General features: G+C 43.0%; 6 protein-coding genes across 6 annotated transcripts; 4 read left to right on the forward strand and 2 right to left on the reverse strand.

Moving 5' to 3' along the window:
- Window positions 1-94: 94 nt before the first annotated feature.
- Window positions 95-1,267, reverse strand: CAR1 (arginase; the record flags this gene model as incomplete). The annotated part of the gene is made up of 1 exon (XM_018878678.1): window positions 95-1,267. One exon carries the CDS (start codon window positions 1,265-1,267, stop codon window positions 95-97), a length of 1,173 nt encoding a protein of 390 aa, XP_018735957.1.
- A 2,311-nt stretch (window positions 1,268-3,578) lies between these two features.
- CWH43 (Cwh43p) lies at window positions 3,579-6,152 on the forward strand (the record flags this gene model as incomplete). The annotated part of the gene is made up of 1 exon (XM_018878679.1): window positions 3,579-6,152. One exon carries the CDS (start codon window positions 3,579-3,581, stop codon window positions 6,150-6,152), a length of 2,574 nt encoding a protein of 857 aa, XP_018735958.1.
- A 1,416-nt stretch (window positions 6,153-7,568) lies between these two features.
- On the forward strand, window positions 7,569-9,392 carry ECM14 (Ecm14p; the record flags this gene model as incomplete). Its single annotated transcript, XM_018878680.1, has 1 exon — window positions 7,569-9,392. The coding sequence occupies one exon, from the start codon at window positions 7,569-7,571 to the stop codon at window positions 9,390-9,392; it is 1,824 nt and encodes a 607-aa protein (XP_018735959.1).
- A 577-nt stretch (window positions 9,393-9,969) lies between these two features.
- Window positions 9,970-10,611, forward strand: AWJ20_1776 (uncharacterized protein; the record flags this gene model as incomplete). The annotated part of the gene is made up of 1 exon (XM_018878681.1): window positions 9,970-10,611. One exon carries the CDS (start codon window positions 9,970-9,972, stop codon window positions 10,609-10,611), a length of 642 nt encoding a protein of 213 aa, XP_018735960.1.
- A 295-nt stretch (window positions 10,612-10,906) lies between these two features.
- AWJ20_1777 (uncharacterized protein) lies at window positions 10,907-12,538 on the forward strand (the record flags this gene model as incomplete). The annotated part of the gene is made up of 1 exon (XM_018878682.1): window positions 10,907-12,538. The coding sequence occupies one exon, from the start codon at window positions 10,907-10,909 to the stop codon at window positions 12,536-12,538; it is 1,632 nt and encodes a 543-aa protein (XP_018735961.1).
- A 140-nt stretch (window positions 12,539-12,678) lies between these two features.
- On the reverse strand, window positions 12,679-15,273 carry RAX2 (Rax2p; the record flags this gene model as incomplete). Its single annotated transcript, XM_018878683.1, has 1 exon — window positions 12,679-15,273. One exon carries the CDS (start codon window positions 15,271-15,273, stop codon window positions 12,679-12,681), a length of 2,595 nt encoding a protein of 864 aa, XP_018735962.1.

The raw sequence follows: 15,273 nt of genomic DNA on the forward strand, positions 1-15,273 counted from the left end.
ATGAATATAATAAGATTCATATATATATATAAACATATCACTAACTTTTTATACATGACATTAATACAACATGCTTTTTACAAGATTTGCTTGTTTATAAATCATTGTGAACGGGAGCACTGACGGGGAGGACGTCAACGGGAGTACCCTTGATAACCATGTTGGTTATCAACTCATATGCAACTTGGGCTCCAGCAAGGGCAGTAATCTCAGCATGATCAAAAGCAGGTGATACCTCGACAACATCAGCACCAACTAAATTGAGAGACTCTAAACCACGGATGATCTGAATTAACTCTCTAGTTTGCCAACCGCCAGCTTCTGGGGTACCAGTTCCAGGAGCCATACCTGGATCAATGACATCAATATCAACAGAGATATATACAGGAACCGTAGTAGGAACACGCTCAAGGATCTCGGCAACAATTCCCTTCACACCTTTCTCCATGATATCATCAGAAGCAATTCTTGCAAAACCTTGTTTAGTGTCCTCTTCATAATCACCCCAGTCCTTTCCAGAAAGTCTTGTTCGTAAACCAGCATGAAGACAGGTATCATTAGACAACAAACCTTCTTGGGAAGCCATCCAGAACATGGTTCCATGGGTGAAATCACCAGCACCAGGATCGCTCTCCCAAGAAGAAGGATATTTGGATGGCAACCATGTATCCAAATGGGCATCAAAGTGGATTACAGTAATAGGACCGTAGACCTTGTGAAGAGAACGCAGAGCGCCCAGAACAATAGAGTGGTCTCCACCTAATGTGATAAGACGAGGGGGCAGGTTAGGCTTGCCATCCTTTTTGTAATGAATAGGTCTACTGAGCAGCTCGTTGTAGCCTTCAGTAATTTGTCGAAGAGCAAGTTTGTTGTCAACGGGGGTCACAGGAATGTCATCACAATCAATGACCTTTGCCCAGTCTTGATAAGGATTGATGCCAGCACGAGCATTGAACCCACGCAGAGAAGACTGACGTGCGGAAGCAGCACGGATAGCTCTAGGGCCAAATCTAGCACCAGGACGATATGAAACAGCAGTATCAAATGGAATGCCAATAAGTGCAATATCAAATTCAGTATCTGGGTGAATTAGACATTTATCTGTAGGTAAGTGAGCAAATGTATTTACCCCAGAAAAGGGCCAGTCAGTACCCCATTTATCCTCAAGAGTAGGAACACCTTTGTCTCCGCCCGCAGATGCCACAGTATCAACCAGCAATCCAACAGCAGTGAGGGCACCAGTAGTAAAGGAAGTTAGCTTGACCATTTTGTCAGTAACTTTTTTTTTTCGCATTAAACCCCCTGATATGCCCCCGGTTTATATAGCTGCTGCAGCTCAGATCTCGATAGCTTATCAGTAGGCGCGGCGTTATCTACGGGGTCTGTAAGTGGAAACTGAGGCCGACTGGCGAACTTGGCGGCTAACCAGTGAGACCACAGCAATTTCAGAGCCATCAATTCTGAAACCTAAAACGGCACCCCCTTCTCGTGAAACTTATCCGATTACAGATATATCGGTCTTAAGTTCTTAAAGTAGCTGGTGATTGGCGACTAAGTACAATTGTTACCGAGCGCAAATCGACTGTGGGGTCGCTGGGATCGCTGGTGCCTACCAGACTACTTTGACGGCCGACATTTACCCCCAGTTTTCTTGATGCTACTCACTTCACTAGCTTTTATCGAGGCTCTTTGAGTCGAGCATGCCGTGAGTTGCACCGAGGGGACCGGGTTTGGGAAATCAACCTTGATCCTGGAAGTATTCGGCTGAGTCTCCATACCCTAACAGAAGGATAGGTGGGACGATATACCAGTAGTACGGTGTGATTGGCCCGTTGAGTGATGCAACTAACATTTCCTATTTTAGGTTTATCAGATTTTCTAGATAATCTGATAACTTATTTTATTGAATCTCTTCTTTGTTTAGTGCTGATTGCAAAGATCAAGGAACATCATAGATCATGTTTTGGGCAAGTGCCATTATTCAGTTGCTAGTACTATCACCCACTGTATTTCCTGTGTTGGCTCAGCTAGATATATGCCAAAAGCTCAAAAAAAGTTCTGGCGTTCCTCACAGCTCTATTAGGTGGCCGTTATGGATTGCAGCTTGGCTGTCCATCGGTATCTACTATTCTACTCAGAGCAATGATTTGATTATTCTGCCAATAATTCATCATCTCACCTCCCTATTGGGTCTTGTTTGCTGGTGCCAGGAGCTGTTCTACTCCAAACAAGTGCTATCCGGCCGTGCTATTTGGACTGTAGCTGGAAGTGTTGGTGCCATTGCCATACTAGCAGAACTATTTATCTTCAGTGCACTTAATTATCTCATTGACTACCCATCCACCTACGAGTCCGTTCAAAAGGGTCTGGCTATCTTAGGTGTCACACTCTATGCTGGATTTCTATACCTTCTACCTTATGATAGAGACCAAGACCCTAAAGGGCCGGGAGGTGGCTTCCATCCACTTTGCCTTCTTATTCAATTGGCCGGCTTCTTCTGCACATTCCTCATGTTGACTCTTTTATTCATTAATGTTGATGCTTTTGGCTGCTTTGTCTATCTGGCCGTGATCTTGGTGCAGGTGGGCACTCTAGTTGCTCATGGAGTGCTTCGTAAGATGTACACTAGACAGGCCACTAGCGAATATCAGTCTGTTCCTCTACAAACTCTATAAATAGGCTAATTAAATTTGACGACTTTATGATTCTGGATTGACTCTTCCTAGAGAGATATTGACATATAAAGTTGACTCTTGCGACAAAACTCAGTTTTGTTTTAAATGCTTCCAAGAATAACCCAACCCAAGGAAATCACTCCAGTTTCCAGGAAAACCAAAATCATTGTAAAGTAATTATCGACCATACCTCCCGGCTTAATTTTGGCCCGCCTCTGTATCTTTCAATGACTTTCATTGGGTAAGGGTAAATGGTCCTTCGAGCGTGTTTACGGCAGTAAATACAGAACACGCCAAATGGTGTTACTCGACCTCGGATCTGATCTAGTTGGAGCACAAAGCAAACGCAACGAGAATGGGTGAAAAATCAGCAAAACCAGGCCAGGCTTTGCTGACTGTAAGTTATATTGATCAGAAAGGACTGCGTGGGCTCGAAATATGATGCTCGTCAATTACCCCTGACTGCTAGCTCAAACGCGGGGTATAGTACTAACCAGGTCTCAAGTTCAGCGGTGTCTGGATCTCATATGTTCACTCAACAACAGCTGGATGTAAGTACAGTGTTTCCATTAGGAACGGTTTTTAAAGTGATGCACCTGGTGGCTCGTGTCTCGCGTCGGTCGAACCCGGCGTACTTCTCCCGGCAAGACCACTTATTATCACTCAGGCTAAACCTGGATCCATTTCCTAACGAATATAGTGGCATTTATCGGTGCATTCATAGTAGGCGTACTACTTCATTACCACAAGATTGTTCAGAATGAGCATTATGGGTATCCTGACGAGTGGTTCCCATCTGTCTCAGCTACCATTGGTGATAGATATCCTGAAAGATCTGTTTTCCAGGTATTTATTGCTATGACTTCGGGACCAAGATTTGCCCTGGTTCTACTATCCTTTTTGATGACCGTTTCAAAGGGCGCCATCACTCCCTATATTTTGTTGGTTGTTGGAGTTTTACGTACACTCACATGCGGAGGGTGGACTTATGTCACCTCGACTGATGACCACGACTGGCACGACATTTTTATGATCTCATACCTTATCCTTACATTGCCTTGGACCATTCTTAGAATTCAGTTGACCCCCAAGAATACTCCAGCTCGTACTTATAGAGTTTGGACTGCTTCTCTCTTTTTCGGAACATTGGTCCCTTTGGTCTACTATTTTATTCAACACAAGGTCCACCGTATTGCTGGGGCTTATACTATATATGCCTTTTTTGAATGGTCGCTAATTGTTTTTGACCTTGCTTTTGATTCTATTTCTGCGGTAGACTTTGGCTCACTCGAAATTCAAATTGTGGACACTAAGGGCATAACAAGACTGGCTGCTGAAAAAAAGGCTGCCCTGGAACAGACTGCGAGATCTCTGAATGGTGCATCAGGAAAATCGTCAAGAAAGCACCATGGATTTAGCAATTTCGAGTTTGTAGTTTCTATTTTGAATTGGTTCATCTTCTGGTCAGTTTTCACAGCTTTGCCTCTACTTATTTGGTATTTTCCACTGTGGTACATGGGTATCAGTGGATATGAAGCGTTCCTGGCCAGCATCATCGCCCCTCTTTTATTGGCGGTTCCCTTTATCAGCGGTTTGTTCAAGTATGTATATCAATTGCCTTTGTTAGGTACTGTGATAGGTGTCGCTGCTTACTGGGCTACTTCTCCTGTTGCACGTTTGGAATTGGTTGCCTTGGGTGCTGCTTGTGGAACTATTTCTCTAGCTGTTCAATTCTGGGGTATCAGCGCTAGACCATCTGCTGGTGTTCATAGAGCCACTACTTTTTCTTTGGGATTGATTTTGTCTTCTATTGCTAAGCTTGCTTTCTACACTAATAATCCTATCTGGCCCATCATGCACGAAGAAAATGGCGGCTGGAACAAGACAGGTGTGGCCATTGGCATTTTTGCCGCTTTATTTGCCACTCGTCTTCAGTACAGCAGCACCCAACCTAACTCTGTAGCGGGTAAGAATGAAAGTGGTATTGCGACAGCCTTTGGTGTTGGAGGCTTAATGTTTGCCCTGCACACACTACTCTCGGACTCTTCAACCCTAACTTTATGGGTCTGGGAGGGTTATCCAGTTCGTGGGCCCCTACCTGTCCCTCACGGCTTCATTACGATAGCTGCCATGGGCTTTGGTGCTTATTTGGGAGTTAGCAAACGTGCTGTCAGTGGTAACTTTCCAGCTTATATCATTTCCAACATTGGCGCTATTGTATTTTACTCGTTTTCAGGTTGGGTCGGCTACCTTGGAGGCCTTGTTTTGACAGTATACTTGGTGTCGATCGTACCAGTAATTCTAGAATCGGCTGGCCGTCACCATCCTGCAAAGACTTTTGGTGTAGGTTTCGTGGTTCTTGTTTTCCTCTATCTTGCCCATGTCTGGATTGTTGCTTATGCATTTGTTCCGGGTGGACCTCTGCTGAGAGAACGAACTGACATTGTCTTAGCTGCTCAGCAAATCTGTATTGGATTGGGTATCTGGGCAAATAGCAAGATCCGAATCCCGGCCAGTAATGCTCTTGGCGCGAATAACACAAATGCGATTTCTCTTGCTCGTAAGATTAGATCTCAGGTACTGGTTACTGTCACTCTTCTCACTGCTTTGAGTGGTGCTATTTCATTTAAGCGATTCCACCGTGATGACCCAAAGCCACATCATCCAGAATCTAAATTGATGACCGCTGGAATTTGGACAATTCACTTTGGCCTTGATAATGATATGTGGGCATCAGAGGGAAGGATGAGAGATGTCATTGAAGAGCTTGAAATCGATGTCATTGGATTTCTCGAATCTGATACCCAACGTGCCATTATGGGCTTCCGTGACTTGACACAGCAAATTGCTGAGGAATTGGGTTACTATGCTGATTTTGGTCCTGGCCCCAACAAACACACTTGGGGTTGCGCCCTGTTGTCCAAGTTCCCTATTCTCAATTCTACGCATCACTTGCTACCTTCACCCGTGGGTGAGCTGGCTCCAGCCATTCATGCAACTCTGGATGTATATGGAGAGCCAATCGATGTTGTAGTATTCCACAGTGGACAAGAGGAAGACGTAGAAGACCGTCGTCTCCAGTCATTGGGTGTTGCAGATATCATGGGTGGCAGTAGTAATCCTACTGTGCTACTTAGTTATCTCGTTACCAAGCCATTGCAAGGGAACTACAATACCTACGTCAGTGATAAGTCGGGTATGCATGACATTGATCCCTCTGATTGGGACAGATGGTGCGAATACATCTTGTACAAGGACCTTAAGCGCTCTTCTTACGCTCGGGTTAGTAGATCTACAATCACTGATACTGAGATACAAGTAGGAAAATTCCTTATTGGCCAACCTCCCAACTATTCCAATGAGCGCGTCGACGAATCCCAGGTCCCTGAAGATCTTCGTTTCCCTGCTCTCTTCCGAGGTGAGGGTGTCCGGGGCCACAGATACCATGTCTTTGATGAGCCACGTTATTTCTTGTAGAATACTATAAAAGAATAGATTTATTTGACTATCTGTCTTGCGACAATTAATAGTGACTTGCATAGAGCTTGGTTGGTATTCATTTCCGACAATGTGGCTTCACTCCGCCTGCAGGCGGATAGAAGTGAAGTATTAAGAGAACTACAGCTTTTAAAAGGTAATCCCGATAATGCCCTAAATTTCGTAAGATTTCCCATAGCAACTATTTCTACCCCCACAGAGCCTTTCCTCCCGTCATTCACACTTCAGTAGGCCGCCTGCACCCAGCTATTTCTGGCAATATTTTCAATCCAGGGGGATAAAGCACAATGACATTTCCGCACCTCAAAATGCTAGCAGTAATTAAAAATCGAAATTTTTTGGAGCATTGGAATTCAAGATCAAAGTTGAAAAAAAAAACCCTCGCTGAGAATTTCCTTATAATACTGGAGCTAAAAAAATCGGCCAATATTCGGCACATCTCACAAAGTGAGTCAATCGCCAATTGATGTGAGTTTATTATGTTATCACCTGCAAGGCCCCAGCTGCCAACACGCGCCGACTACCCACGACCAGAAAGGCTAAATACAAATTATTCCAGCCTCATCGCTCCCTCGCCTCCTCGCCTCCTCGCTAATCAACTTGTTAATATGTCGGGTAGTTCCATCATATTCTAAAAAAAGCCCGGACAACCACTTTCTGACCGTAACAGAGTTAATTAGTAGGGTGGCTGTAGGTTTGTAAAGTTTCATCTGAATGTTCCATGTGAAACATGGCTTGACATTAGTGCAATTGCTTCTTTAGTAGAATATTTGATGCAAACATATTTTATATATATCTTGCGTTTCTCCCAATTTAATATGTACTAATCTGTCCAATAAATATAAAGGCCCTAGTATTTCTTGGGTAAGTGCAATTATTTAGTCTTTTTCTCTCGCATTATCCCCTGTGCCCAACAACCTATCCAGTTGCAGGCGGACTAGCATCAGGCTGTACCTCGTCCCGCACGATAGTGTAGTCGCACCATTCGGCTTGCTTCACTTTGAATTTTTCTCCTTTCCTCTCCCCACACGATACTTCTATTTTGTGCTCCTAGAAGCCTGAAGCCCCAAAATCCTTGTCAAATAGATTTGGGCATAAGATTTAGATCCAATCAGCTTGAGGGTTTGGGGTCGAAAAGAAGATTCATTCCCGTTGTTGAAGTAGTTTTTATCTTTTTTGCACCCACTGTTGAGTTGACCCATCACATTCTGCATTTATTGACCAGCTTTTGAAGCTTTGGTTAACGTTTACTTAGTGGGCTTTATAGCCCTTGTAAAGGTTGTGAGCTAAGGTACAAGGGTTGGCTCTGTACTTGCCTTGTTGTTGATTCCCAGATAGGTACTCTGTTCTGATATTTTGGTTTTTGTATTCTTTTTGTTTTTATTCGAGCCCGTCATGAGACACTCCTATCTCATTATATTCCAACTATTCACTCTTTTCAACTTGTCTTTGGCAATTCCTTCAATCTTTAATTTACAAAACTATTTCCAGAAACAACAATATGAACCACATCCACATGGTTATACCCAGGGCTACTTGAGTAGCGATCCCACGACAACATCTCCCGTTGGCGGTCCCGCAGCGACCGGCTTAATGGAATTGCCATCTTCTTCTCCTTCATTTTCTTCTCGCGCGAATAGGAATCGACATGCTCCGTATAACGTTGAAGCCGTGAATTCTGACTCTTTCGCTGCACAAAAGGCCGATGAAGCAGCAGACGATAGAAAAGTCCATAACACTCAAAATAGTTGGATGCATCGTTTGATCAATGGAATTCAGTCTCCGCTTGGTCAATCTCAGAAGGATGATGTGGAATTTGTTGAAGAACCTTTGTCTATGGTTGATATTTCACAGTATGAAGACGAGGTTGTTTTACGTTTTAATTGGTCAAGTACTCGTGACCATAGATCTTTCCGATATGCTACTGAGACCCTCGTATTAGACGTATGGGCTATGGGTAAGGACTATGGTGATGTTCGTATAGCGAGGTCTCGTGTCCGTGACTTGTTGAAGCTTTTGCCGAAGCAAATGAGGGGAAGAAAGACTGAGCTTATCTCTGACCTCCAGATGTCTGTTTTTGCGAATTATCCTTTGGGAAAATCAGGTACTGGTATGGCGAAAAAGGTACACAAAGGCGGTTTGCAATCAACAAACGGTGCTGTTAATGGGGATTGGAGTGATGATGAGGTATTTTTCAGCGACTATCGCAATTTAGAAAACATCAATCTTTGGCTGGATTCTCTAGCCTCGCGAGATCCTAGAAATTCAGAACTTATAGCTATTGAGTCCATCGGAAAGTCACATCAAGGACGTGACGTTAATGTTGTTCATATCCGAAAAGCTATGATTGAGCCTAAACCTGTCATTGTTATTGTATCTGGCGTACAAGGTCGTGAATGGTCGTCGATTATGACAGGCTTATATTCAATTTCCCAAATCCTGAATAATCATCATAATCATCATAATCATAATGATATTTCAAAGTCGATTTTGGATCAGTTTGACTTTTTATTTGTGCCGATTCTGAATCCCGATGGCTATGTGTATACTTGGGAATATGATAGACTATGGCGTAAAAACAGACAACCTACTGGTATGTCTATTTGCTCTGGTATTGATATTGACCATTCATTTGCTTATAATTGGCAACAAACAACGGAGTGCACTCCGTGTAGTGAAACATACGGAGGTACCAGACCACATGAAGCCCTTGAGGCCCTTCATCTATCGAATTATCTGAATGCTACTGCTAAAAGATTTGATGGGTATTTACAATTTGGATCTTATTCGCAAACTGTTCTATTTCCTCGTGGACGCAGTGTTGATGAATACGAAGAGTCAAAGGAGTTTGCTGAAGATCTTGTTTCTGCAGCTGCTCTCGCCATGACTACGACAGTCTCCAGCCAGCCTCCAGTGCCATCGGTAAGTTCCGATGGATCTCACTTAACCTCATCTCTCACTCAAATGCAGACTACTGACTCACCGACCAGTCGGAGTCAAAAATTCAACATTGGAGATCTAACAATTCACCGCAACGGTGCACGAGGCGGCAGTAATGTCGACCTAATGAGATCCAGAGGCATATACGCTCTTGAGATCACTGTCCCGAGTCACGATGACTCTGGTTTCCTGTTACCTAAAAAGCATATTTTAAGTGCGTCTCAAGAGATGTACGCGGTCGTTAAAAGTTATTGTGATTTGATTTCAGTAGGGTTATAACCATGTAGACTTTATTTGTATGGAATAAATACTCCCATTAACAGTGTGATAGTGCTAACGTGTTTCGCATGATCTCTGTACGCAGTATCAGACTACTAGACTGATAGCGATAGAAAATCTGATCATTAAGAAACATGAACCACATTCATATGTCACGCCCGAGTCAGGGATGCCATTGTCTAGACCCTAATTCCGTTACTCGGGTTCTAACCGGGAGATCTATTCCGCGGCTATGCACCTTTTATCCGTTTTCCACACATAAATTGTAATGCAGGTCAACTGTTTAATGCGGCTCAGGATTACTAGCCTGTATCGATATTCATCGTATGGCCGGGGCTGGGCATCTTTGTGTATATATAAAACCAGTGAGTCCAACCCCTTTTTATCTTTCATTTTATTCATCTCACTAAATAAATCGAAGCAGCCATTAAGATATATGGTTGGATCCAGTTACAATATTTATTTGATTACTTGATCTACAACACATTTTTCTGAAATCAAACCGTATGCCATGTATACGTTGGACCACTTCACAAATCCTCATGTTCCCAGATCTCAACTTCACAAGATAGAACCAATGGTGAGCAGGTTCTTCGGGCACCGTCCACCTCGCTCTCCAGAGGCCGCTGCTCCGTCGGCCCCACATGAGATTCTAGTACATTTGTCAGTACTGATAAGCACATTTACTGGACTCGTGGTTATAATGGCTGTCAGCAAATATGGAGGTGCCTTCGTGAGCCATCATGTACCGGAGATTGTTCCTAGTTGGGGTGCATCGGCTATTTTATGTTATAATGTCATGAATGCACCACTTGCTCAGCCTAAAAATGTTCTTCTGGGCACATTCATTTCATCGTTAATAGGGGTTTGCTTAATGAAGCTTTGGATGACCAACCCCAACAATGAAGATACGTTATGGCTGGCTGGAGCTCTGTCGACTGCTGTAAGTTCTGTCGTCATGACTTTAACGAACACTCTTCATCCTCCTGCAGGCGCTGCTGCATTACTTCCTTCTGTCGATGATAGCATCCGAAGTCTCGGTTGGTTTTACCTCCCAGTTCAGATTGTATCTGCTGTTTTAATGCTTGGTGTAGCATGTCTCTTAAACAACATAGTTCTCCAGTACCCTGTATATTGGTGGACCCCGCATTCTAGACCCCTGCAACCCCCAAAAAATGACCCTGAGCCGACGAAGGTTGAATCAAGTTCAATGGTCTAACCCTTTAATATGCATCACTTCCATATAATATTACTTAATAATACAATTTTTTTCTTCTATTATTTTCAAAAAAGTATAACATACTCTTTCTAGCAACCCATCTCATCCAGACAACCATGATCTACAGGGTTCTGCAGTAGCAATACGGCTTCGTAAGATTCTATGCACTGATTTATCGGATAATGTGTAGATTACTCTTAGCCTAATAATGATGGCTGTAAGTACCATTAAGCTACAAACAATTGACATATGACTAACAATCCAGAAATTAGATGATGATGATGATGAGTTGCGAATGCACTTACCTAGAGGTTTTGGCAAACAATTGGAGAAGGGCGATTGTGAAGCTAGGTATGCCAAGGCCCAACGTCCAGAATACTCTGAAAAGCTAAGGCAAGGCACCGGCAAACACGTTGAAAGAGGGGACGATAGTAGTAACGAGGAAACAGATGATAGTGACGATGATACGGATTACTTACCAATTTCCCATCAACTGGTTTTTAGGGGCCACGATAAAAAAGTATCGTCAGTGTCTGTAGACTCTGGTGGAAACCGTTTTGTTACTAGTTCTTATGACGAAACAGTGAAATTTTGGGATTTTTCTGGAATGGACTCGTTAGCCTTGAACGCCTTCCGAAGTGTAGAGCCCAAAGAGTATCATCAGGTTCACAAGGTGATGCATTCGACTTCAGGTAATGTTGTCCTTGCAGTTCCTCGTTTTTCGCGTTCAAAATTGTATTCGAGAGACGGACAAGAGCTTGGGGAATATAAGGGAGGTGATATGTATCTTGTAGATATGAAAAATACGAAGGGTCATGTTGCAGAAATCACAAGTGCAGAGTGGAATCCAGTGAATGGTGATGAGGAGTTTGTCACTGGCGGGCACGATTCAACAATAAGGATTTGGGATGCATCAAGATTCCAATCCCAAAAATCGGTCATTGTAGTTCGTGATGATAAAGGTGCTTCCAAGTCTCGAGTTAGCTGTGTCTGTTGGGCAAGTGATGGAACGTCTGTTATAGGAGGTACTCTAGAAGGTGGTCTAAAAATGTGGGACCCTCGTGGATCTCTTATAAGACCGTCACACTCCATATCAGAAGCTCATGTTGCTGATAAACATGCCGATATTAGTGTGGGAATAAGTGGACTAATATCGAGTGTGGATGGCAATACCATAATATCACGGGGAGGCGAAGGAGCTGAAGATCAAGGATCTATCAAGATCTGGGATAAGCGTCGTTTTAAGACTCCAGTGATGCAAAGATTAGGTCTTTCAAATGCGTCTGAAGAAACGAATATAGCATTTTCTCCGGATGAGCGATATATTGTTACTGGTACCACTACATCACTGGAAATCTTAGACCGTTCCGATTTAGCATCTATCTCCTCCCTGACATTGTCAACACAGCCTTGTCAAGTGACATCAGTGCTGTGGCATCCCAAGCTCAACCAAATATTCGCAGGAACGAGCAATTCAGAACTATACCTTTTATTTTCAAGAGATCGTTCTAGTAAAGGGGCCCTAAGTGTCATTGAAAGAGCACCTAGGGTCCGTCATATTGATGACAATTCTTCTGTTACGACGAATGTAGATATTCTTGGTATTAATGACGAAGCAATGGAGTATATGCAGCAGAGGAAGACTAAGCGCAAACAAGATGCTGAATTATTCAAGCCAAACGCAGGTGAGAGCAGTATCTGGGGTACTCCTGATAAAGAACATGTGGAAAACAATGTTCGTTTGGGAAATACAGGAGCTGAAGATCCAAGAGAAGCCCTGCTTAAACTCGCACCACAAGCTGAAAGCGATGAGCGGTTCAAAAACATGCCAAAAGAACCAAAAATATTCTCTGCTCTCTCAGATGAAGATGAGGAGGATCAGAAACAGCTCAGTGAGCGTCGTAAAAAATTTAAATTAGGTAAATAATAGACTCAAATGTGGCGGTAAATGTAATTAAATCAACTTAATATATGCAAGACCAAACAAAAGGATAAAACAAAATAGCAAAAGATGATGCTAAGGAGAGAGAAAAGCTGCCACTCTAAATATACAGATAATACGAAGATCTAGTATCGTGTATGACCTCCTAAGTTGTCAATTTCCTTAAGAAGCGTTTCTGGAGGAACCGTCTCTGTCATATCTAATTCCGATACCCTTGCATTAGCTGGCTGGTACCCTTGCTTTCTTCTACGAACGTATGCAAAGAGGAGACCAAGAAGGACGACTAAGATTGTGAGCCCAACAGCAATCGCCAGGGAAACTAATACCACAAACCCTCGCTTCATAAAATGTTTGCCGAGTAGTGTACTAAAGGACTGAGAAGATTGTGAAAAGAATGCGTTGACAGTACCACTCGACTGTTGATTGGAAGTGATGATTAATGGTTGCCAGCTGTTACCGTCAAACATGGCCGTAGAGACATTTCCAAAATTTGGAAGAACCAAGTTACCTGTAACTATTAAAAGCTCGTTATCGGGAAGAATATCATTTGCTTTATGATTATTATTCAATTGGGTTAAACTCAATTGGGTAATTGTACTACCATCTCCAAAGACAGAGTCTAAAGAAGTCCAATTGTTGTTGTTCCAGTGAGATAGATAGGTTTTACCCGTGTCATTATTAACACCACTGGCAAAAATAGACTCCGCTCCTACTCCATTCAATACAAAACTGTTTACAGGGCCTGGAACTCCTCTTTGCAAGGGAGTATTGACACTAAATGTACTCGTTGAGAAATCATACTGGCTGAAATAAACATCCGTATTGTTTAATTGAAAGGCACCAGCAAAAAAAATAAGATCATTTCCAATGAATACTGAGCTTGAAATAATTCCAGTAAGACCAGAAGGTGGATTGGTCCATCTGGTTGCTGCTAGGTCGTAAATACAGAAAGCTTCACATTGTAGACTACCGGCTTGAGTGAAAGAACCCATGACAACAAGCTGCTCCGAATTCGGTCTGATATTCAGGCTGGTAACAATAGCCTGATCTCCAGTCAAAGGTGGGGGTTGAGGACTAGCGTAAGTATTGTTCTTAAGATCATAGAAAACCAGTCCCCCCACTGTACCACCCCCCATTGAACCTGATATACTACCACCAATGTACAGAACATCATCTGCAATTAGTAGTGCGAATACTTCACTATCGCTATCAATAAAATTATCCTTCGTGTTTGGAAGGCCGGAGACTTGGTCACCATTGAGCATCAGGACGTGCTGAATAATGTCACCACCACCCTGGTTCGAAGTCGCAGCAAAATGTCCTCCTAATATGGAAAACGAATCGTTGGCAAAAGCTCCTGTGTTGATAACGTTTCCATTGGTAGTCTGTATCGTTGCCCGTCTTGTCAAGGAAGTAGAATTAAAGCCATGAGCACTGGAATTTGCACTAAAATTTTGCAATAATGTGAAAGGCATTGGCGAAACACTGAGATCAGAGTTCAAATACACAGCGGAGGGAGCTCTTTCGCCCAGGATTCGTAGTGCACCAAAGTAAAAGTCCGTACTTTCAATGGAGCTCGCGCTGGTCGAAAGTCTACCATCAATAAAACTCTGGTTTAATGAAGACTGCTGAATCCATTCAGACTCACTAGGTACCCAAATCGCGAAGCCATCAACAGAGTTATTTGAAGCATGTGAAAACGTGCCCGAGAAGGCATAGGTTGTAGTTCCATTCACATTAAATATTGCCACGCTATCAACCGGGCCATCTACACCGCTACCCAGAGGCTGCCATTTGTTCTTCAAGGAGTCATAAACAGCAATATAGTTTAAACCTGAGACAGTCGAATCCACCGTATTACTGAAGTTTCCTGTAACAAGGACGCCACCATTGGTTATCTCAGACGCATTCATTACTGAGCTTACAGGACCATTTAATCCGGAGCCAGAGATATTCAAAATGGTATTGTGAGAAACAGCAATAAAATTATTACCGAATTTGCTGGAAAAGTTACCGGCCACAATTGTTATGTTATCACTATTTAAATGGAGAGTTGACGATACAGTTGCATTTGTTGAGAGACTAACTCCGATATTGTTGAAAGTGCTATCACCCACAGGAAGAAATGACGAATTTGAATTATATCGTGTGAAATTATCATGGTTATATTCGAAAAGACCATTCAGTTCTAATGGTACATTGCTGATTGTGGAATTGTTATCCGTGATATTCCCATTGGGGACAAATTGAACCTTTTCTACAACAAATGTGATAGGGAACGCCTGTCCATCAGATTGTACGAGGGGGGCTACCACTACCTTGGGTTCGAATCCGTGCCGTGCATCCAAAATTCCACTATACACCGTGTCATACTTATCAAACTGATTGGTTTCATAAAGGACTGTAGAAACAGGATCAGCACCCTGGGCGGGGAAAACTGTCACGTTCACTCCCGATCTTGTGGAACAGGTCCCATCGTTTGTACAGCCAGGAGTAAAAAGGTGTACAGTATAATTCGCAGCATAGGTAATGTTGGGTACAAAAGCAACAAATACATCACTCACTTCCGATGCATCATTAATAGTGCTTTCAAGATAGTAGGTTGTGCCTGATCCGCTGAAAGCTTGCCAGTTGCTATTAGAAAGAGTGGATCCCCCTGTCATGGTGACGTCCTGACACGCAAGTGGTTCATTAAACGAGTTGTTCGCATAAGTGAACAT

This window comes from Sugiyamaella lignohabitans, chromosome A (genome assembly GCF_001640025.1).
Source record: "Sugiyamaella lignohabitans strain CBS 10342 chromosome A, complete sequence".
NCBI classification, from domain to species: Eukaryota; Fungi; Ascomycota; class Dipodascomycetes; order Dipodascales; family Trichomonascaceae; genus Sugiyamaella; species Sugiyamaella lignohabitans.